This window comes from Protopterus annectens, chromosome 7.part1 (assembly GCF_019279795.1).
Source record: "Protopterus annectens isolate FY-2018-M chromosome 7.part1, PAN1.0, whole genome shotgun sequence".
Taxonomy (NCBI): domain Eukaryota; kingdom Metazoa; phylum Chordata; order Ceratodontiformes; family Protopteridae; genus Protopterus; species Protopterus annectens.
In genome coordinates this window covers 341,595,623-341,619,615 of record NC_056740.1, presented here as the reverse complement: position 1 = coordinate 341,619,615, position 23,993 = coordinate 341,595,623, and the positions used below count along the sequence as shown (strand labels likewise).

The following is a 23,993-nucleotide window of genomic DNA, read 5'->3' as shown; positions in this document are numbered from 1 at the left end:
TTTTGGAAAGCTGGCTTAAGTCTTTGGGATGTTTTCCCTGAGGGTATTTTAATTATATTTCACACATAATTGGGTTCTAGAAGGACCTAGCTAAACAGATCATAGATTCACTCATGAGAACCCCAACACCAGGCACCCAAAAATAGATGGAAGTTCAAATATCTGCTAGTCGGAAAGAGGAAGGAACATTGTCTACTGTGGGAATACACTTTAAAACTCCTCGAAGATTCTGTTAAAGGAACTAGAAGAGTAGTAAAGGCTCTAGTTCAAAAAGTCTTAAAACCTAGCCTTTGAAATCTCTTCAGACAGAGAACCTTTAGACAGAGACAGGTCCTTTAATGGATTCTGCACTAGAGACAGAGGGAGTCTGCAGAACCAGGGGTTCATGGGTCCCTTTTCAGGCAAAATGTTCATAGGTTCATAGGTGTGTACTAGGCTAATGGCCCTGGAGCATTTACAAGCCTAGATCATAGGATTACCCTGGCATTGTGCAACCCGACGTTTGTTCATAGGTTCATACTAGGCTATCTGCCCTAGGGCATTTATAAGCCTAGCCAGAGTGTGTTTGGCTTTCGCCATCCATTTTAAATTAATTTTGCTATGCCCTTTTTCGAGGTTAGTATACTGTGCCTTTGTCTAACAGTGACACAGAAGTGATACCCGGGGTAAACTTACGATCCCCCATCCACTCATCAAGATTCCTCTTGAAGAGAGTCAATGAGGGACTCTGCCTAACCTGGACTGGGATTTTATTCCAGAGTGAAAGGAGCCTCTGGGTTGTGAATCTGTCCCTCAAGCATGTCCTATTTATTTCAGTGCTGAGGTTCAAGTCTCTCGAACGCGTAGCTCGATGGGATTTGGGTTTTCTGAGGTGCAGCATGTCCATTAATTCCAGATTGGACATGGCTTTATACGTCAGGCACAGATCGCCTCTGAGCAGGCGGTATGCCACTGAGTAGAGCTGGAGTTTCTTTAACCGGGCAGCATATGGCATTTGTTTGAGCCCTTTGATCCTCTTGGTGAGGTACTTTTGGGGTCTTTCCAGTTGCTGCAGGTGTCTGGTAAGGTACATCCCAAAAGGATGTACCTTACCAGGTTCCCAGTGCCTCTGTCGAGTAAAGCCACTGGAGTGATCCCTGGGGTGAATTTTCTATTTCCCATCCACTCATCAAGATTTCTCTTGAAGAGGGCCCGTGAGGTGTTCTGCTTGACATGTATGGAAAGTCTTTTCCATAGCATGGGCAGTCTCTGGGTTATGAAGCTGTCCCTCCAGCTTGTTCTGTTGATTGTGGTAATGGGGTTGAGGTCCCTGCAGTGTGTGGTGTAAAGGGATAGGGATTTCTTTAGATGTAGCATTTCAAACAGAGCTGGGTCAGACATAGCTTTGTAAGTCAAGCAGAGATTGCTTCTAAGTAGGCGATATGAGACAGAGAATAGTTGGAGTTTTTTGAGTCTGTCCATATAGGACAAGTGTTTAAGGCCTAGGATCCTCTTTGTGAGGTACTTTTGTGTCCTTTCCAGTTGTTGCAGGTGTTTAGTGAGGTACATGCCAAATGAGGCATTGTACTCAATGATTGGCCTAATGAAGGAAGAGTAGAGGGAGACAATGACCTCTTTCTTCCTGGATGCAACACCCTTAGTAATGAGATGTGCCACATAGAAAGACATTCTGACCACAGTGGCAATGTGCTGGTCAAATGAGAGGTTGCTGTCAACCTGTGTTCCCAGATCTGTTATAATGCCTTCTGTGTTCAGTGGACTACCATCGATGTGGTAATTCATGGGAAGTGGGTTTTTCCCAAAGGGGATGACAACACATTTTTTTGGCATTGAGCTTAAGGCCATTGTTCTGACACCAGTCATTGGTCTCAGTGAGGCCTTTCTGTAGGATGTCAACATCACTTGGGGAGTTAATAATAGCTCCCAATTTGCAATTGTCTGCGAACTTTGTCAGCCAGAGTCCCTTCGTGTTGGCCTGGACTTCAGAGAAGTAGATACCAAACAGGAGAGGACCCAGGGCAGAACCCTATGGGACTCCACTCGTGACTGGGCGGCAGTCTGACCTGGAGTCAGCTACTTTCACACTGTGGGTTCTACCTGTGAGCCAGTTTGCAACCCACCTAGTGATATAGGGGTTGATGCCTAGCTTAGTGAGTTTTTCTATGATTCCTGAGTGGGGAATGGTATCAAAGGCCTTGGCCAGATCAAGGTAGGCTGTATGAACCACCTTGCCTTCATCCACAGCTCTGGTGTCTGACTCAAAGAAATTGACCAAGTTGAGCAGGCATGGTCTACTCTTCAGAAAACCAAACTGTGTGGGATCCAGAGTTTGGAAATTCCCTATATCCTTGTTTATTAGGTCCATGATGACGTGTTCCATAGCTTTGCATATCAAACTCGTCAGGCTAATGGGGCGATAGTTCTCAGGTCTGTAGTCGCTCCTCCTTTGTGGAGAGGGATGACTGTAGCAGTGCACCATTCAGTAGGGACAAAGTCTAAGGTGAGGCTTTGATTGAACAGGGCACACAGGTGAGGTGCCAGTTCACCCAGTAGTTCATGTAAAACACAGCCAGGGAAAAATGTCAGGTCCCAAATAAGCTGTATTATTGGCCTTGGAAAGTGCTGTTTTAACCTGTGCAGCAGTAATACTGGGTGCCTGGCAATCTACTGGTATTGTGACTGGTCCTTTGGGGGGGGGGGTAAAGTTGCCACTGAATCTGTCGGCCAGTATATTGGAAATATCTGTTGGCTTGGTATAGGAGGTACCATTGTTCAGTAGCTCAGAGCAAATCTGGATATTGTCGTGGAGATTCTTTATATAACTGTAGAAGGCCTTGTGGTTGTCTTTACTATCTGCTGCAATTCTGTTTTTTTAGCTAGCTTTAGAGGATTTGATGAGCGATATCAACTTTTTGTTGAGGCTGATAATGGAGTTTTTCCAGTCTTGGGACTTCACCTTATTCTGCATCAGTTTCCTCCTTCTGTTGTAGAGTTTGTTTGTGGCAGGAGACCACCAGATAGGCTTCCTTTTTTGGAGGAGAGTGTCTTGGTTCTGTTGGGTATGGCGAGATCCATGCATTTGTGTATGTGTTTGTATAGTGCATTGGTGTATGATTTGGCAGTCATGCAACTATTCTCCATTTGCATGGGTGCTGTGAAGTTAGCCACCTCTGTTTTTAGGAGCCCAAAGTTAGCTTTGGAGAAGTTTTTCATGGTGATTACCTTTGTGTGTGTGTGTGGGGGGGGGGGGAGTTCCAAAGTGATTAGTTTGTGGTCTGATCTAACCAGGGAGGAGTTGACTATTAGTGTAGGTTCAGAGTCACCCATATTAGTAATGACCCGGTCAAGGATGTTGCTACCTCTAGTGGGGGTAAGAACGAGCTAGTTCAGGGCATTGGAATTAATGAATTCCAGGAAACGTTGGGCAAGTGTATTGGTACATGAGTAGTTTTCCCAGTTAATGGAGGGGTATTTGAAGTCACCCAGTATGAGAGTGCTAGGTTTGACCCTAATATTCTTCAGGGTGCTTAGGAACGTGGAGTGTGAGTCTTGGGTCATCGTTAGGGACCTATAACAGGCTATAACCTGAATCGATGTCTTACCCAATGTTAGTTGCACCTGAAGCATTTCTGATGCATCATGTTGGGCTACCAGTCTGGAGGTGTGCACATCCTTTATGAATATGGGAACACCACCATCTTTGAAGCTTCTGTCCAAGTTTGGGGGCCGAAATGTGTGGAATCAGTTATAGTCTGGTAGTGCATGGGTCATTTCTGCTGCCTTGAACCAGGTCTCTGTTACGGCACAAATGTCGATGTTCTCCATTTTAAGGAGTGCTTCAAGCGAGTGCATTTTGAGATTTAGACTTCTAGCGTTGAGCAGCATGACCCTCAGACTGCATTTGTTTGTAGCTGTTACAGTGGTAATTTGGTCTTTGGAACACCACCTAAAAAAGGCCCTATGGGGTGGCAAGAGCCTTGGCCAGTATCCGGAAGCCCAGGAGTGACAGATGCAGGTCATCTCTGGCAAAGCATCAAAGTTTGTCAGTCATGTCATCCCAGGCAGATGGATACTGGATCTCCTAAGAATGACACTAGAAACTTAGCCAATTGTTGAAATCAATCATTTTCTGCTTGTACTGTACTATCATTCTGAGTGATGGTAAGATGCTGCTCAGGGCTAGGGTCATGCCCCACCTGGGCTACATCCTCCATGTCTCTTTTCATGTAGTCCAGGGAGGTACATCTCAGGTCATTCACACCCACGTGTAAAATGACAGAGTCATATTTGTACCTGTTGTTGAGGGACCTGAGTGCATGCGTTATATGGCAGATCCTGCTGCCTGACAGGCAGCTGACTGTTACTTTCTCCTTATTCAGCCTAGTGAGTGGGACATCAGTGTGCCTCACTATCAAGTCACCTATGACTAGAGTGTTGGGCATGCTGTTTGCCTTAGGGGCTTTGATTGAGTGGCAAACTGTTTACGAGAGTTATATGTGTCATGAATAGTGTTGTGTTGTGGTGGTTGAGTGTGTTTCTGCCTTGGAGGTCTCTGCTGTTTGGGCAGATTTTTATTGAGAGCCTCCACGAAGGTGGGCGTGTGTGTTTTTATGTGAAGGCAGTGCTGGTGTGTGTTCTGGAAGGCTATGGGTTTCATGTGGTGTGATGCAAGTGTTGACCTTCTCCTCTTGACCAGCTATTCTGGTCTTGGCTGGAGAGTGCGTGGCTTCCAATTTGGATATATAAGTGCATCTCTTGCAGGTCTGAATGTTGGGAGGTAAGAGGAGAGGGGTTGTCAGTGTACATGAGGCAGTTGCTACATTCCCTCAGGATGCCCAAGTTCACCAGGTTAACAGGAGAAAGCACAGGGAACTGACCTTTAGACGTGCCTGGAGGGGGTGGGCATTAATAATAAGTACTGGAGCTGTTTCCTTGTAGAATGTTTAGTACTGGTAGCACTTTTGTGTGCTACAATAATTGCTACAAGACATCTGGTAAAGTGCTAGACTAATAACCTAGTAAAAGTGCAGGAGAGGAGAGAACTAGCAGATTTAAGGGAAAAATTGAAGAGCAGACTTTGGCACCAGAAGTTTACAAACAGTCCTGGGTACAGCAAATCTGTGTCTGGACTAGACTAGTTACATGAAAGGTGGGAAACAAGCTCAAATGGGGGCTTTTAAACCAGAAAGTTGAAAGAAATGGAAAAACTGCCCAAACAGCCAATAGACTACAATGTCTGGGCCAGAAACCACTCCTCTTGTGCTAGATAGGCTACCTAGTGCTTACCACTCCCACTGATAAGCTAGAAGGCTTCCCTCCAACACAGAAAGGTTTGGGGGGCTCAGAAGCTTACAAACAGTCCTGAATACAGAAAATCTGTGTCTGGACTAGACTAGTTACAGAAAAGGCAGGAAACAAGCTTAAAAGTTTTTTACAGAAAAACAGCTAAAATAGCACTAAAAACATTACAAGTGCAGTGCAAGGTAGCACACTTAAGTCTGTAGCAGTATTAAAGCAAATGCAGTTTAAATAAATGCAATTTATTCAACATGTATTCTGAACTGAATTCTTGTTTTATTCAACTCTGAACAGTTAAAAGTGCCAAAAAATACTTATCAGCTGAGAGGCACACTCAGTCAGAACACAGGGAGATTCTAGCAAAGTTTTTTTTATTTATTTATTTTTAGTAAACTGGAAAGGGAGAAAGGAGGAGCAGAAGATAATTCAAGGTTAAGAAACTAAGTGGGTTGGCCTTCTCATATGTTCTCTCTATATTAGGTAGAATGAACTAATGACATTAGACTGGGAGGAGTGTCCCAGAACAAATTTACACTAGGGGCAGGCTACTGCAAAGCCACCAAGTATAAGAACAAGACACCAATACAGAGGGTGGATTGGAAACTAAATCAGTTGCAGTGTTTCTGAAGGGCTGCCTGACTGCTCATTTCTGGAGACAGTTAGAGGCCATCTTTCTCATTACCAATAAGCTTGGTCAATCATCACAAAGGATAAATTGGTGAAGAATGTTATATCCAAAGGCTGCATCATATCATTCGTATCTGTCTCCCAACAAATTCATTGCCCCTTCCAGACATTCCACTGTGGCAAAAAGAGCAGTAGTTCAAGAGATCTTTCAATGTATATAAAAAAACAAGAGTTACAAAAAAGTCCTAAGAGATCAGAAAGGATCAAGAGTCTACTTGAGATTCTTTTTAGTTCAGAAACAGCACCTCAGGCTCATTCAAGAAATCAGTGGGCTAAATCTCTTTTTATAAAGTTCCAGATGATCAGAGACTGTCCATTTTTCTATTCATTCAGGAGGTGAAATGGATGTAATCAGTAGACTTTTCAGGATACATACCTACATATAAAAATCATGAAGCAATCCAGAAAGTTCCTCCACTTTTGTGTGGGAGCCAGACATTACCATTTCTGTTCCCTGCCTTTGGTCCCTTCACAGCCCCCCTGAGTGTTCACCAAGTAAATGTTAGTAGTCACAGCCCATCTCAGGCTGAAAGGATTCCAGATGTTCCAATATATTAACAATAGGCTTCATGCTGCAGGCACAAAATAATCCCTTATTTCAGCAATGGATTAATTGCTTAATTTGTATCACCTCTTGGGCATTTCAACAACTTAAAGCCTGCCCCCTCAGGCTACAAATCATAGACCTTTTTTCAGCACACTTCTTTACCAGCTTCTACAGCACTTCAGATACTAGGCATGATGGCAGCAGCCATTACACTGGTCCCTCATTCCAGATATCACTCAGTGTATAGTGGTCCCAATCCACTCTCTCACTTCAGGTTTCTGTCTGACTATCCACAGTTTGCAGGATTTGTCTGAAGTACTGGATTCAATCCCCTCTAGTACAAGAGGGCCATCCCTTTGTTCTTCCTCTTCCATTAGCCACACTTCCTATGGGTGCCTCCCCTCTGTCTGATGATGCACTACAAATGGAGAACAGTCCAATGGACATGGTCTCAGCAAGATACTCACCTTCAACTTCACATCAGTGCACTCGAGATGAGGGTGGTCCTCCTAACAATGCAGACTCATTTTGACTTCTTTCTCCAGGACACTATCTTAGTGCACACAGACAACACTTTGATTGTGTAATATATTACCAAGCAACAATTTTCCATTCCAGGTTGGGCCATCCTTGCAGCAGACAGTCTTACTTGTTGTATCCTAATAACTCATAAGTGGTCCCTCAACCCCACAGTAGCAAGTAAACTCTTCAGCTAGTGTGGCCAGCTTTGTTGAAACCTATTTGTCTCTACAACCAACACAAATGCAGCAATTACTTTGCCCTCATCCCTCCACATGAACACACACACACTCTGGTCATCCCTTGGCCACCTGGTCTACTGTATGCCATTCCCCCTTTTTCACTCACGACAGCATTTCTATAAAAAGCATCTGTGTGCAAGGTGAAGGTTGTTCTCATAGCTCCTGTCTGGCCCAGGCAGATGTGGTTTTCAGTGCTCAGACCACATATAATGTGACCTTCATGGCTGTTGCATCCCAACCTGATCTCCTGTCTCACCCTTTCAGCCAGCCTCACCCAGACATCAACTATCCCAGACTAACCACATTGTTTGTCCAGTTGTAGTGATGGCCAATAACCCAGCCCTACCTAAAAGAGTCATTCAGATTCTGTCTGCTTCCCAAAAAACAATATAATAGAAAATTATACAAGATTAAATAGAAAAAGATTTTCCTTTTGGGCAGTTCACCATGGATTGGACCCCTGTTCATCTTCTATGCCTTGTATAATGCATTTCCTAACTAACCTGTTTCAATCCAGCTCCAGCTATTCAACTGTCAAGGTTCAGCTAGCAGCCATTTCAGACTTTCACCTGGGATTCATCGCATGCTTTCTAGCTTCGCAGAAGATATGTAAGGCTGTCTTAAAAGGCACCTTCCTTCTCAGATCTTCCATTGAAGAATCCACTTCTCTGTGGGATGTTGCATTCATATTTCAGACTGTTAAACAACCCCTCCCCCAATAATTCCCATCTCAAACTGTGCTAACAATTACCGTTCCTGGAAAGCATTGCTTCTAGTAGCTGTCATGTCAATGACAAATATCTGAAATGTATGCTTTATCTTGCAATCCACCATACCAGGTTTTCGAAAGATCGAATCTCCCTCAGACCAAATTCAACTTTTATTTCCACAGTTGCCTCCAGGTTAGCAATAAACCAAATCTTTCATCTGCCAGATATCTTTCCAAACAACTTAAATAAAGAAGAGTACATGCTGCATACTCTTTATCTTCATAGGACAAAACTCTTATGTACAACAACTGACTTTTGTGTCCTTTTCTGTGATACGACAATCAACTAAAGTCTCCAGAGGGTAACTCTACAGATGACTTTCAGACTGTAACACATTAAATTATTGTATGCATAACAAACAACTGGGCACAAAACCAAAAACACATTCCACCAGGTCAATATCAACTTCCATGGCCTTTTTCAATAATTATTTTATAGATGACATCTGTACTGCTGCAACATGGCCAACCATGTATGCCTTCATGAGACACTGTAAGCTTAATTTCATATTGAGATCCAGAGATTCCTTTGGCTCTCTTGTCCGCAGGGGTATTCTGTTGTGATGCCACCGAAGAAGTCAAGATGGACAGAGATTATTAATAATAAATAATACAAAAATTATATAATATCTTCACCATCCTCAACTCCCTCTTGTCCCAACATTATATCGAGTCGGGGTGTCACATCAACATTAGTCAGTGACCAAATCTCCTAGAACCCATAACAATAGATCCTTATTGTGTCCCTCTTTGTCCATCTCAACAACACTCCCACTGTTCCACCATCCTGCCTGGAAAGACCTGATAGACGAAAACCGGAAGTCTTTCTCCATACTTTCTTCTTACCATTCTGATGGGGGCAAACTCGATATAAGGGACAGTAGGAGTGCACTGCATCATGGGAGAGGGGAGGAACTTGAGTGCTGAAGAAGCTTCTGTGTGGAAAAAATTGCTGGCACAGATCTGCTGCAAGGGTGGATAACCCAATAATTGAGAGGGACAATAAGGATCTATTGTAATGATAAGTACATTACTTCTGTTTTTGTTATTTTGTAAAGGTCTTTCTGCTACAGGCATTTGTGTTGTAAAATTGTTTCATTGCGTTTATGTGCAAAGTCACTTGCCAGATGATTGCTGAAGGCCATTATATTGTATTTTGGACTAAAATTAATTGAAACTGGCAATTTTGCCATCTAACTGCCAATCAGTTAAACTTGCAAAATAGACCTGCAGTATGCAAAAGTCAAGAGAGTGCCATCTAGACAATAGATGCAATGCTTTCTCAAATGCCTGTTGTACAGTTATTACAGTGCATTGTGTGTCATTCTAGTTTTTATATGTAAACTTCAGGAAAGATACAGTTTGTCATCATTGTAGAAGTAAAGAGATTATTTAAAATTTGAACTGATTTCAGTGTTGGTGTTCAGGCAGGTTGAAATCTTTTCTTTTCTTTTTAGTTAGTTTGCATTTGTTTGTTTTTGATTGGTGTTGGACACAGCTATAATGAAACATTGAAATCTGGGGTAAGTAATGACACAGCAAGGTTTATAGCATATACATAGATTATGGATGAGGTCAGTGAGTACCTGCTATAGTGGAACATAAATGTATCTATAGCTTGATGAGTTGTTAACAAAACCATAGTAAGATAAATAATGTTTCTCCAGAGATGGGCTAGAAGAGGTACCTTTTGAAATTCTGAGACCCATAAGAGCAGTCCTTGGATTAGTAAAATTGCAAGTGTAAAAAACCTTAGAATACTTCTTTTTCTGATATACAGTAATTCCATAGTATATACAAGTTGCGAAGGTGTAGCAACCACAGCACTCCAGTTCACATTTTTAGTACCAGATCAGGGGTTATAGGGGGGAATTCCCCCCATTCGAAAAATGCAGAAATGGAGCCAACTTACATCAGCAAGGATAGGGCATCTGTCTGCCATTTTTCTGTATTATTCTGACTGTTATGATAGGCAGTTTAGTGGTACTTTATTTATTTTTATTTTTAACTGGGTAGGTGGACAGGTCTGAGGACCCTTTTCAGAAATGACCTGACCAAATAAGGCAGCAGCAATTTACATGAATAACATATTACATACATAAATAAATGTAACGGTACTAATAGAAATATCATTTGTTTGTTCTAATTTGCTTTTTACAAAGTTTACAGTCCAGTGTGGCTGTCTTCTTATGTCTTCACAGTTGCAGTGGAAAGCCACTCCATTTCAGATAAAGGTGAAGTTCTTTGCCCAGAGGCACAGTCACTGCAGGGAAACACTACAGTTTACCATAACACATTTTTAACACCATTATTAAATTATCACTTAAAATGTAGGCAGACATACATTAATATAAAAGAAAACAAACCATAATATGTTTCCATTTACATACATTATAAATCAGATATGTTCTTTTTTATAACTATCATTAGTCCAGCATTGCATAAATTGTTCAATTCCTGCCTCCCCTTAAACCTCACTCCTCCTACAGAGCATTATTCTGCATGTATTGCTCCCACAGTTTCCATTTATTTCTATGTAATTTGCTGCTTCCCTTTTCTAAAAATCCCATTTCCAGTTCTTTTATCTTTGTATACTTCAAATGTAGTTGGTTTGGACTTTGATTTCCATTTCCTAATAATTGCATTTTTGGCAGCAACCAGAATTAAGCTTAACAAGACTTTACTATGTCTAGGCAATTCAGATCCTGTGTCCCAGCTCAAAAGAATTATTTCCTTGGTTACACTCATTTGTTCATCGGTATTTCTGACAGAGTACTCTGTAGGGAACTTTTAAAATCTGCCAACTCATTGAACTCCCAGAAAACATATGTTCCTAGTTACTGCTTTCTTACAAATCACACCTCCAACATTTGCCATCTTCCTGAGGAAAAATTGGTTGGAGTCTGTTTGGGGTATAAAAATACCTATGCAAACACTTCCAGGCAAAAATCCTAAACCTTCTAGATATTGTTGCATACTTAGGAGCCATGCATATGACCTCCCATTGTTCCCTTGTAAATTGCTTATCCAACCTCTATTCCCAATCTTTTCTAACCCCCTAAGATTGATTCATAGGTTCATATGTAGGTTCTGGGCTATCGGCCCTAGGGCCTATACAAGCCCAGCCAAAAAGGTACCCTGGCATTTGCCATCCAAGAAAATTATTTTCCTGTGCCACTGTCAAGCAAAGCCACAGAAGTGATCCCCAGGGTGAAGTTCCTATTTCCCATGCAGTCATCAAAATTTTTCTTGAAGAGTGCTAATGAGGAGCTTTATTTGATATAGTTAGGTAGTTTATTCCAGAGTATGGGAAGTCTCTGGGACAGGAATATATCACTCCGGCATGTTCTCTTTATTGTGGTGACAATGTTTAGGTCCCTAGCACATTTAGCTTGGAGGGATTGGGATTTCTTTAAGTTGAGCATGTCCAACAGCTCTGGGTTTGACATAGCTTTGTATGTTAGGCAGAGATCACCTCTGAGTAGGTGATAGGCCTTGGAGTAAAGCTGGAGTTTTTAGAGATGGTCTGCGTAGGGCATCTGTTTGAAGCTGGTAATCCTCTTTGTGAGGTATTTCTGCGGCCTTTCCAGTTGTTGTAGATGTCTTGTGAGGTACATACCAAAAGGGGCATTGTACTCTATAATGGGTCTAATGAGTGATGAGTAGAGGGGAACAATGACCTCTTTTTTTCTGGATGAGAAACCTTTTGTGATGAGGTGTGCCACGTAGAAGGATTTCCTGACTACTGTGGCAATGTGATTATCAAAGGAGAGACTACTGTCCACCTGTGTCCCAAGGTCTCTTATCACACTTTCGGTGTTAAGTATACTACCGCCTATGTTGTAGTTTATGGGTACAGAATTTTTACCAAAGGGGATGACAATGCACTTTTTGGCATTGAGCTTGAGGCCATGGCTTTGACACCAGGCATCTGTCTCAGTGAGGCCCTTTTGTAGGATGTCCACATCATTAGGAGTTTCGATTATGGCTCCTAGTTTCCAGTCATCTGCGAACTTCGTTAGCCAAAGACTTTCTGTGTTAGCCTGTACGTCAGAGAAGTAGATACCAAACATGAGAGGACCCAGGACTGAACCCTGTCATACTCCACTTGTCACTGGTCTGAAGTCGGATTTGGAGTCTGCTACTTTCACAGTGTGGGTTCTGTCCGTGAGCCAGTTGGCAACCCATCTTGTGCATAGGGATTTATACCTAGTTTAGTGAGTTTATCTATAATTCCAGAGTGAGGGATGGTGTCGAAAGCCTTGGCAAGATCTAGATAGGCTGTGTGAACCACCTTACCCTCGTCTATGGCTTTGGTGACTGCTTCAAATAAGTCTATCAGGTTTAGGATACATGATCTGCCTTTTACAAACCCGAACTGGGTGGGGTCCAGAGTTTGGAGATTACCAATGTCTTTGTTTATAAGTTCCATGATGATACGTTCCATGGCCTTGCAGACCAGGCTTGTCAGGCTAATGGGGTGGCAGTTCCCAGGGTCTGTGGTGGCTCCCCCCTTGTGGAGTGGGATAACCATCGCTGTGCGCCATTCAGTGGACACAAAACCTGAGGTGAGGCTATGATTAAACATGGTACTTAGGTGGAGTGCCAGTTCGTTCTGTAGTTTGTGTAGAACACAGCCTGGGATGTTGTCTGGTCCCATGGATGCTATGTTCTTGGCTTTGGAGAGTGTGGTTTTTACCTGTGCAGCCGTGATTACAGGAACTTTGCATTCTACCGGTATAGAGATAGCCCCTTTAGGGGCTAAGAGGGGGTAAAGTTAGCACTGAACCTATCTGCCAGGATGTTGGCAATATCAGTTGAGTCTGTATATTTAGTGTCATTGTGCTGTAACTCAGAGCAGATCTGAGTGTTTCCATTGAGATTCTTGACATAGCTATAGAATACTTTGTGGTTGTCTTTAGAATCAGTGGTGATTTTGTTTTCGTAACTAGCTTTGGAGGATTTTATCAGGGATCACAGCTTCTTACTGAGGCTGACCAGGGATCTCCTCCACTCATGGGATTTTACTCTTTTGCAACAGTTTCTTCCTTCTGTTGTACAGTTTGTTTATGGCAGGGGACCACCGGATTGGCTTCCTTTTTTTTGGAGGATAGCGTCTTGGTTCTGTTTGGTATAGCACGATCCATGCTCTTGTGTAAGTGCTTATAAAGTGTAATTGTGTAGGATTCAGTAGTCGTAACTGCATTGTCCATCTGCATGGGTGTCATGAAGTTCACCACTTCTGTCTTAAGAAGCTTGAAGTTGGCCTTGGAGAAAATTTTTACCATGGTTTCCTTAATGGGGTGTGGGGGCAGGATGTGGATATCTAGGATGATTAGCATATGGTGGGATTGGACCAATGAGACATTGACTTCAGGTGTGGAATACTGGTCACTCATGTTAGTAATGACTAGATCTAGGATATTGTTGCCCTTGGTGGGGGTGTGGATAAGTTGATCCAGGGCATTGGAGTTTATGAATTCCAGAAAGCATTAAGTGAAGGAGTTGGTACATGAGTAGTTTTCCCAGTTAGTGGTGGGGTAGTTGAAATCGCCCATTATTAGGGTGTTTGGTTGAACCCTATTATTTTCCAGTACATCAACAAAAGAGGAGTGGGAATTCTGGGGCATGGTGGGGGATCTGTAGCAAGCTACAATTTGGATTGCAGTTTTACCTAGAGTTAGTTGCACATGGATAACCTCGGATGCATTATGCTGAGCAACTAGCCTGAAGGTGTGGATATCCTTAATGAATAAGGACACACCTCCTTGTTTAGCCTGGTGAGTGGGACATCAGTGTACCTGACTATAGAGTCATCTATGACTAGTGTGTTGGGTACGTTGTTTTGCCTTATTGGTTGTGGTTGAGCGGCACACTGAGTCTGCGGGCTATGTGTCATGTGGGTTGTGTTGGGGGCTGGAGGTTGCTTGCATTTCTGCTTTGGAGGTCTCTGTTGCTTGAGCAGATTATTATTGAGAGCCTCCGTGAATGTTTTTGTGTTTCTATGTGTGGATTTTGGTGGTGTAGATTTAGTGAGATTATGTGATGAGTGTGGTGTGGTGCAAGTGTTTACCTTCTCCTCTTGACTGTCAAGTTCAGTCTTGGTTGGAGAGCTTTACCTCCAGTTTGGCTAGATAAGTGCATCTCTCACAGGTTGTAGTGTTGGGTGGTAGGAGGAGAGGGTTGTCTGTGTACATGAGGCAATTTCTACATTGCCCCAAGATGCCCAGATTCATCATATAGTTATTGTGCAATATTTTATGTGTCATATTAATTATCCTTTTTTTAACAGCAGCTTCTGTTCTAGAGTCAGCTAAAAACTCTACCCGAGCAGGTCTTTCACTTAAAAGTCCACTATCCCTTTCTATTTTCTTATACTCTGATATTAATGCCTGGTAGGGAAGGCAGTTTCTAGCCTGCAGTCCAAATGTCTTCTTGACTTCATCCTATTCTAATACCTTTCCCTCTCTGGTTACTTGCTCCCAATACCTAGGTTGCTTTGCCAATTTTCTACAGTAAATTCCAGCCTCCTATTGCATATTCTGTATACCCCTATGCAGTAATCCCTATCGGCAAAATCTCATATTGGCTTAATTCTTAGAATACTTTCTGCTACTTTATGAATATAATATTCTGTATTTCTATTGTTATTCACCTTAAGGATTTGTATCCAAAATCCCACTCTGTCCTTATTTCTTGAATTTCTCCCCTGCTTCATCATCATCCCTTTCCACTTAGAATTATAACGTTCTGCTTGTATTACTGTATGTATATGAGCCTTAATTGTGTAACTCTAAAATATTCCTTCAAATTAGATAATCCTAAACCTCATGTCACATTTTGTTGTCACTTAATGTGCCATATCCCTTTAACTGAAAGTTTTGAAATGTCAGCACTACATTACATTTTTCTGTGGAAATGTCGATGATTGAAGTATATGGTTTCTTTGAAATCAGCCTTTCTGGAATAAAGGAAGATGATAAGCTTGTTTTTTTTTTTTTTCCTTTTTACCTGAGTTTAAATCAAAGAATAAAAAGGTCACACGGCCAATCCATGTAGAAAAAATATATATGATAAAAACCTAGCCAATCTAGAGTTTTCACTGTGCGATTCCTCAAAACCTCCAGTAGCATAGGACTATGAGATTTATATGGAAAGGACCCCTTAAGGAACATCAGGTGTTTCAGCTACATGGGTTCTGAATGCACCTAATTTTTAGCTATGTCTGTTTATGGATACATTCAGGCCACTAAAGCCAAATCCCACCATCTGTGGGGTTATCCTCACACAGTGGAACTCTAGCTTGGCTAGGTTTTTCTTGTAGCTTGTATCTGAGTTTGGACAAACTTGGAGGTAGTAAGAATTGCGGTTATGGGGCAGAACTTCCATGTTAGAAGGTGTAGAGAGCAACCCCCCCCCCAAAAAAAAATGTATTTAAAATATTGCGATTTTTTTTTTTCTAAAGTCTTCTGCCTTTATAGCATTACAAGTTCTAATGATTTATTTATTTTTTGCAGCTTTGCTACCCAACATGGTGGGGCTTAATTTTCTGTTATAAATTCATATCAGTGAGAAAATCACACCTTAAAAGACTGGGCAAATCAAAATACCATAGGTTTAGACCAAATGATAAAATAGTTCTCCCTTAAAGATCTTCTGTTAAGCTGATTCTCTCACTCAGTTTTGCTCATCTTCTATGCCTCCTGTGTATGTTTTGAAAGTGTTATAGCACCAATCTGTATGTTTTCAGGCTCTAACAAATGGCATATGTCTGAAAATACTGGAAGCATCATCAACTGGATTGTAGGTCTTGGTTCATGATTCTATTTCATCAGAGAGGGTAGGGCACTGAATTGTGAATGAGCCCAAACTATGTGGCAGAGTAAGTTTGATTTCTATAACCTATGTACTGTAGTTCTTTGACCAAGCTCTTCAATTCCACGCATTTATGAGTCACCCTTTTAAAGGAATGATTTACCCTCATGTATCTTACCTGGTAACCAGGAATAAAAAAGATCTGTTATAAAAATAATTAATTTTGTTAATTTAACCAGAGAGAGACCCATTAAGATAACTGATCTTTTTATCATAGATCTGCAAAGACTGTAAGACTTTAGGCAGCAAGGTTACATGGTTCAGTTCTACTATGAAATGCCAATTTCCAAACTCCTGAGGATTGGAAATGGTGAAAAATAATGCCTGAAACACAAAAGGGTGAAAATGTTAACTTTAAGTATTTTTTGCAAGCCCCATGCACCCCCAATGTGGGGGACAAGCCCCCCTCATCCCCAAACTTTTTTTTATATATCAACTCCATAGTTACACCAACTTGAAGAAGGGAGAAATCTCCCAAAAGAAGTGAATTATTGTTGACGCACAATTAGAAATTGCAACACCAATGATTTCCAATGGAACGCAAACACTGAGTTTATTTTCCTCAGCATTTTTTTTCATAGAGCTACTGATGCTTGAGGAATTTCACTTTGTCTGTAGAGGAACCAACATGGTGTATTTGTGGAGACTAATGAAATTCAGATGAATTCTCCAGCTTTGCAGCTTATCATTTAACTTCTATGTTTACTATCTTATATATACATTACTACAATATATATATATATATATATATATATATATATATATATATATATATATATATATATATATATGTATATGGTTCCACTTCATATCATCGAATTATCATTTCATCGAATTGCAAATCATCGAGACCAAATTGTCGAAAACTCACCGTCGAAAACTCATAACACTGAATCTCAAATCACTTGAAAACTATAAAGCAACTAGAAATAACATCCCACAGAGTTTTTACTACGTTTATGCAGGGGGGCAAGCCCCCCCTGCACCCCCCCCACACACACCCATACATTAAATATACCAACTCCAAGGTCGCACTACAGTGGGGGGAAAAGGTAATTTCCTACCCCACTGTAGTGCGACCTTGGAGTTGTTATATTTAATTTACGGGGGTGTGGGGGGTGCAGGGGGGCTTGCCCCCCTGCATAAATGTAGTAAACAGTGTCTGGGATGTTATTCTTAGCTGCTTTGTAGTTTTCAATGATTTGAGATTCGATGTCATGAGTTTTCAACAATGTGGGTTTTCGACGATTTGGTCTCAATGAAATGATAATTCGATGATATGAAGTGGAACCATATATATATATATATATATATATATATATATATATATATATATATATAGTTCATTAAAGGTACGAGTATTCAGCTTGCATACTAACTAAAGGTAAAACTGAAGAATACCAGTCTGTTGTATTCATTATTGGATTATGTAATATTTGTTATATTTAGAGTGCATCACTTCTAGCATTTTCATCTAAAAAATTTGATGCAGAGGAATGTTAACGTGTTCCATTTTATCTTGTAGCAGCGTTTTTCAGAGTTATGCTTAATGTTCAACAAACACACTGCCTTACTAGCATACAGGTGGTATGCCCTGGTACTCTCTCTCTGTAGCTTCTTCAGACTCCTGCCTCAGCATGTCTGTAGTGTTAAGGACCAGTCAGCTGCCAGAGCAGGATAGCCCTTCACAGCCACAGACAGCAGCCCTCATTTTTCGCTTGTGCCACCAAAAGAGAATGATCTCTGAGAAGACTAGTTTCTCTGGCAAATTTGATCTGTGGAGCTCAGATAAGAAACACTTTGGATTATTTTATTCTGCCCTATGTCTTTTCCATTAGTACTTGTAATGTTTACAATTTTGATGTGTATGTTTCTTTAAAAAAAGTGCATCATTGCAGTACTTTATTTCCTGTTAAAAGTGAACAATTAGTGTGTTTCTGTGTGTGTGTGTGTGGTAAGCTGGATACCAGTTTATTCAAGTGTTTATAACACTTTTTAAGTGTTTTATGGATGCTTGGCAGACTTTCTGCAACTAGGGCTGTTTTTATAAAGTTCTGTCATTGCCTCGAGCTGCCATAATCACAGGTAAATTGCAGTCATTTTTTTCTGTTGATCTGAGGCATTATTTTGAACCTGTTGAAAGGTAAATTTGCTGTTTTCATTTTTTTTTCTATATATTTTTTATATAGAAGTGAATGTTATAATTTAATGATATTTTAAATGATTTTTTCATTTAAATTGTGAGTTTGGTGCCATTTTGTTTTGACAGAAATTTTGCTTAAGTTTAAACTGAATTACTTAAATAATGTGCATGTTTTTATACTTGTAGGATTGCAATTAGCCACTTATTTATTTTTATTGGGGGTTTTGATGATATCTATTGGTGTTTAGTGTGAATCTACGTAATTACTGGCTTCTTGCTTTAGTACAATATTCTGTCTCTTTGTTTAAATAGTCCTTTATATTTCATTTTTAAGGAAAAATATAGTGCTGGAATCCATTTGTATACTGGGAGTACTGTTTCACCAGTAGTTTGCATTCACCTAGCTATTTTTTTGCCACTGTCTAGGTGGACTCTGGAGCTGTGCCCTCCAACACCACCACCACCATCATCTACCCCGTCTGCACCTAAAACACATAAAAATGAAACAAAAAATATTCCTCGGCCTACAGCTTGTGACTCTGCAGTAGCCTCAGACAAGAGCAGGCTATCGGACCACTTGCCTTCTTTTAATTTGACGTCTCCTGGTGTGGTGTTGGTACCACAACTGTGCATGATGTGAGAGTCAGACACATCCTCTGGGGCTGTATCATTGCCTGGTTTAGGTACAGGTGAACCAAATTATTTTGTTGCAGGGAAGTCAGGATTGCATAATCTGTTGCCCAGGTTGATAGCCCCCCCCCTCCCCCCCCCCGGGATCCTAGTACTGTGCATGCTAAGAAGAGACAGAAAACCCACCATGTATCTGAGCAGCAGTTTCTTTCAAGTTTTCCACCAGAGATGGTGGTTGTTAGATCCATTGTTCAAGCAGCTGATTGTAGAGTGCATGCCTGGGTTAATAGTAATGCTGGTGCTTTCACCCTCAGTCTTTCTGCTATTATTCCTTATTTTAAAGGAGATCATGTGTCTGAGGGTTCTGAAAATGGTCAGGGTCTATACTCTTTTGGAGGATGAGACACTGATCCTTGAAGCCATCTCCTCCAGTGATCCCAACATTAGAGGATGCTCTCCTTTGCTTACTGCATCTCTCCTTAAAAAGGTATTTAGGAAATTTAGGGTTTCCTCTCCCTTGCTGGGTCTCCAAGGCCCCTTGTCTGTGGACTCTATTTCTGTGTCTCCAGCTACCATTTCTTATAAAATAAATCTATGTCTTCTAGAAATCCTGTTCCTTAAGATAAACTTGGCAAGTGAAGAGAATCTCAGAAGAAGACTCTGGGGCAGCCCAGCACAGTAGTTTTTAAAATATGTAACTATCACTGTTTTATATGGATGTTTGTGTTGAGATGCATGTGTAGTTCAAAAGAGTTTATTGTATCATTGCCTGTTGAGCAAAAGGTTTATGTCAAAGATATTGTTTCCAATGTTTCTCAGGTGTCAAAACTGTTAAGGAGCATCTTAGAAGGGACTGACACTATTTCTAGAAATGCAGCTTTGTCAGTGGTAATGAGGAGGTATGCTTTGTTAAACAATCAATATTTTTCTGATGACTTAAAAAATGAAATTCTAAATGCTCCCACTGAGTCTGATTGTGTATTTGCTACTGTTTCTAATCAGATCCTTAAACACTGGGATGACAAAGGTAAATTGATGCAGGGTGTGTCAAAGATGTTTCATATTCCCAAGTTTTCCTCATTTAAACAAGATAATTGCTGGTGGTCTCTTAAACAGAAGCACCAGCCTAACAAGAACCAAGGTAACAAAAGGAAACATCAGGATGACAGCTCCACCAAGTCCAACAAGAGGGGCCCCTTTCTTAAAAAGAATAAACCCCCAACTAACATATGACTGTGCTGAGATGAGGTAGCCATCTTTTTTGTTGTCTCTGGGTCACACTTTCAGTTTTCTGAATTGCCCTTTGGGCTATTCACTGCTCTATGAGTATTTACAAAATGTCTTGCCCCAATAGTGGCCCTTTTCAGACTATGGGCATCCACATTTTGCCTTACTTGGATGACTTGCTGATCTGCGCAGATTCTGTGTCCAACTGTTTGGAAGTGTTAGAGAAGGTTTCTGCCTTGCTCTGTCTTCTAGAGTTCAAGCTGAACCTCCTGAATTTGCACCTGATCACCTCACAAGACTCATCTTTCTAGGGTATCTAATCGACTCCAGTGTAAAAAAGGCTTTTTTGCCCAAAGACAAAATTCTTTCTTACCAAACAATGTTTATGGAATTCTCCCAGAGGGATCGTCACCACAGCTTGAGAATTCCTGAAAATTCTGTGACTGATGGTGTCCATGATTCTCATGGTATCACTGGCTCTTCTTGATATAAGAAAAATTCAATGGCATGTCTGAAATTGTTGGACTCAGCACCTTTATTCTCCAGAAAACCAGTTGCTGCTGCTTTCTTTCATCAGACAAGAGTTACAGTGGTAGAGAGAACAGTTGACTGCCAATTTGGGACCTCTGTTCTCCTCTGAATCAAGTCCAATCTGTCCAGAGAGATTTGTCTGAATTCATATGGAAGCTGTATCAGTGGGTCAGCAAGTGCAAGCCTCTTGGGACCCCAAGGTCGTTCGGAAGCACATCAGTATCAAGGAGATGTGTAGCTGTAATCCAAGCCTTGAAGGTTTTTCTATCACCTATGAAGTCTGGGTACTCTTCAGGTGAGTATGGACAATACCACAGCGATATGTTATCTCAACAAACAGGGCAGTACAAGGTCTTACCTTCTGTGCTGGTTGGCAGTGATGGCCTGGGAACTGGCTTCTCAATGTTCTCTGACTCTCCAGAATTCTTACATTCCGTCAGAGCAGAATGTTGTGGCAGACAGACTAAGCAGATCCTAAGCAGACCCACAAGAGTGGAAGCTCAAGTCAGTGGTATTCCAGAATCTAGTCTAGATGTGGGGAACACCTCAAGTAGACCTGTTCTCTTCTTTTCAAAACAGACATCTAGAGAAATTCTGTTCCAGACATCCTTTCAGTCATGCTTGGAGGACAAATGTGTTCTCGTTCCTTTGGATGGGAATTTCCCATTATGTGTTCCCACCCTTTTCTCTGATTCAGAAGATATTTCTCAAAGTTCAGAGAGAAATGCCAAAGATCATTGTGGTGGCACCCTGTCGGCCCAGGCAATCTTAGTTCTCATTTTTAATGGCAATGGCAATTACCACAAACTTTCTCACATTCTGGATCTGCTCACATAGTTTCATGATTTAGAGAAAATTCAGTTGATAGTCTGGATGATTCAATCTTGACTCCTTTTAGGCACCTGTTTCATGAGGATGTCCAGTAGGTGTTAAAAGAGCCAGAAAACCTGTTACTAGAAAAATCGTAATATTTATAAATGGATGAGGTTTTCTAAGTGTTACCTAAATGGGCATAGGGGGTCCATTGAGGATAATATCCCCCTGGTCCTGAAATATTTGTGTGAGAATCTTCAGGATAGCTTATCATCTGCATCGATCAAGGTGCATTTAGCAGCCATCTCTGCTTGTCTGGCCTTAGATCCCTCTCTTTCTTCTCCTCTTTTGGTAAAACAGTTTATGAAGGGTGTGTTGCATATGAGACCCTCCTGCAAGCAAATTTCTTCATTGTGGGATCTCAATTATGTTCTAGAAAAATTTACTTTACTACCTTTTGAACCAGCAGCTTACATACCTCTTGTTCTTAAAATGGAAAACTGTTTTGCTTATTGCTCTGACATCTGCAGGGAGAGTTTATGTGCAACAAGCTCACATAGTGGGGAACCCTTACCTTGTTTTCCACAAGAATAGGATTGTGTTGTGCACTAATCCTTCTTTCATGTCAAAAGTGGTTTCAGAATTCACTGGTAATCAGTCTTTTAATCTACTTGTGTTCTTTCCAGGAACTAAGAATCTGCAAGAGAGGACTCTTCGTACCTTAGATGTGCATCGGCAGCTCAGTTACTTCATCTTCATTGATAGAACAAAGCCCTTTAAGAAGCCCAAAAGACTTTTTTACTTCCTTCTATGGGGCAAAGAAAGGTCAACCTGTCTCTAAGCAAACCATTGCACGTTGGTTGTCCTCTGGGTTTGTTTGTTTTTTTGTTACACCCACCATAGCAAGGTGAATTCAGGCAAGGTAAAGGCACATACCACTAGGTCTTTTTCCTCCTCAATAGCCTTTTGGAAATGGGTGGACTGCATAAGGATTCTAGAGGCAGCAATTTGGTCTTTGGCCCATACTTTTATGAAGCACTATAAATTAGATCCAGAGCAGGCTTCACTAGGACCATTCTCTACGAGCTCCTGGACTCTTATCTTTCCTCATCCCTGCTTGGGAATCTATTCATATGCCAGTAAGGCAGTGTGTTTGTTGAATATAGTACAGTTGCATAAGTTCCATTTACCTGTAACGGTAGGTTTCATAGAACACAGTACCTTACTGGCAGCACCCTCCTACCACCACCCCCTGTTTACTTGGATGTATATAGCTTTTTGTTGGTGGTTGCTGCTGTTTTTTTGTTCAACTTGTTTGACAGTCTTTGTTTTGTGTGTGTGTGTGTGTGTGTGTGTGTGTGTGTGTGTGTGTGTGTGTGTGTGTGTGTGTGTGTGTGTGTGTGTGTGTGTGTGCACGTGTGTGTGTGCACGTGTGTGTGTGCGTGTGTGTGTGTGTGTGTGTGTGTGTGTGTGTGTGTGTGTGTGTGTGTGTGTGTGTGTGTGCGCGTGTGTGTGTGTGTGGTTTTTGGATTGGAACAGTGGTTGTTCTCAAGGCTTGCTTTTTCCGTCTTTTTTTCTTTTGGGACCTAGAAAAAACTGAGGGCTGATGTCTGTGTCTGTGAAGGACTATCCTATTTTGGTAGCCGAACGGTCCTTCACACCACAGACATGCAGAGGGAGGAGTTTGAAGCTCTGAGAGTCTGTCAGAGAAGGAAGTTGGGCACTACCACCCATATGTCATAAGGCAATGTGTTCTACACTCCTCTTCTGTTACAAATAAGTGTAACTTAAGCAACTGTACTTTTTTTAACCACACACACATGGTGTGTGTTAGGAGATATTGTTAACCGTTTATATTTATAGTACTGCATAGTAAATGTTGGTATCACATAACTTAAAAAGCATGATGAAGTATCATGTTAATTAGAGTAATCAGGAATAATAAAAATAAATAACTTTTTCTTTTTAAGCTGAGAAGTCAAAAGTTCAGAAATCAGATGCTTACATATGTCCTCTGTACAAGACAAGTGAACGAAAAGGAACACTCTCCACTACAGGGCACTCTACAAACTTTGTCATTGCCATGTTGCTACCAACAGACAAGCCTGTTCAGCACTGGATCAAGCGAGGTGTTGCCCTGCTATGTCAGCTGGATGACTAGCTTTGCCTTTATCTATTATATCACAATATAGAGATTCATTCATAAATATGCACAGAAATAGACAACTGTCTATAGCTTCATATTGATATGCTTCCTTATAAAGATGCACAAAATGTTAGTCCGTGGATGTCTGTACTGTACATAAAACTTAAAAGCAAAAACTGTGTCATAGTCAACTTGACAGTTTACTGATATTGACTTATTACTGTAAGTATAAGATTTATATTGCAATGTCATGGCACTGAAACACTTTTATACTGAATGTATTGCAAAAATGCAAATAAAGCACTGTATCATTTGATGTTTTCTTGTATGAATATTGTTGTAAACTATTAAAAATGTGTTATTTTGCCTCATAATCATTTGGAAATCTGGAGTGTGTATGCTAAGTATTATCCATTTAGAGGCATATATTTGTGCTATGTGATGGATTTACCAAATAGAAAACCATTTAAATTTTATGAACTTTTAAGAACTCTTGGTTGTATGCATACTCAGAATAATCCTTATAGATTACTGTAAAGAAAGGGAGAACATTTCCCATCTAAAAA

General features: G+C 40.9%; 1 protein-coding gene across 1 annotated transcript in view; it reads left to right on the top strand.

Annotated features, from left to right (window-relative positions):
* Positions 1-23,743, top strand: part of DNAH12 (dynein axonemal heavy chain 12) — a 4,520,724-nt gene extending 4,496,981 nt beyond the window's left edge. The window contains exon 71 of the mRNA XM_044078497.1: positions 23,252-23,743. Coding sequence (XP_043934432.1) covers positions 23,252-23,442 — 191 coding nt within the window. The 3' untranslated portion in view covers positions 23,443-23,743. The remainder of the gene's footprint in view (positions 1-23,251) is intronic.
* The last annotated feature ends 250 nt before the right edge of the window (positions 23,744-23,993 follow it).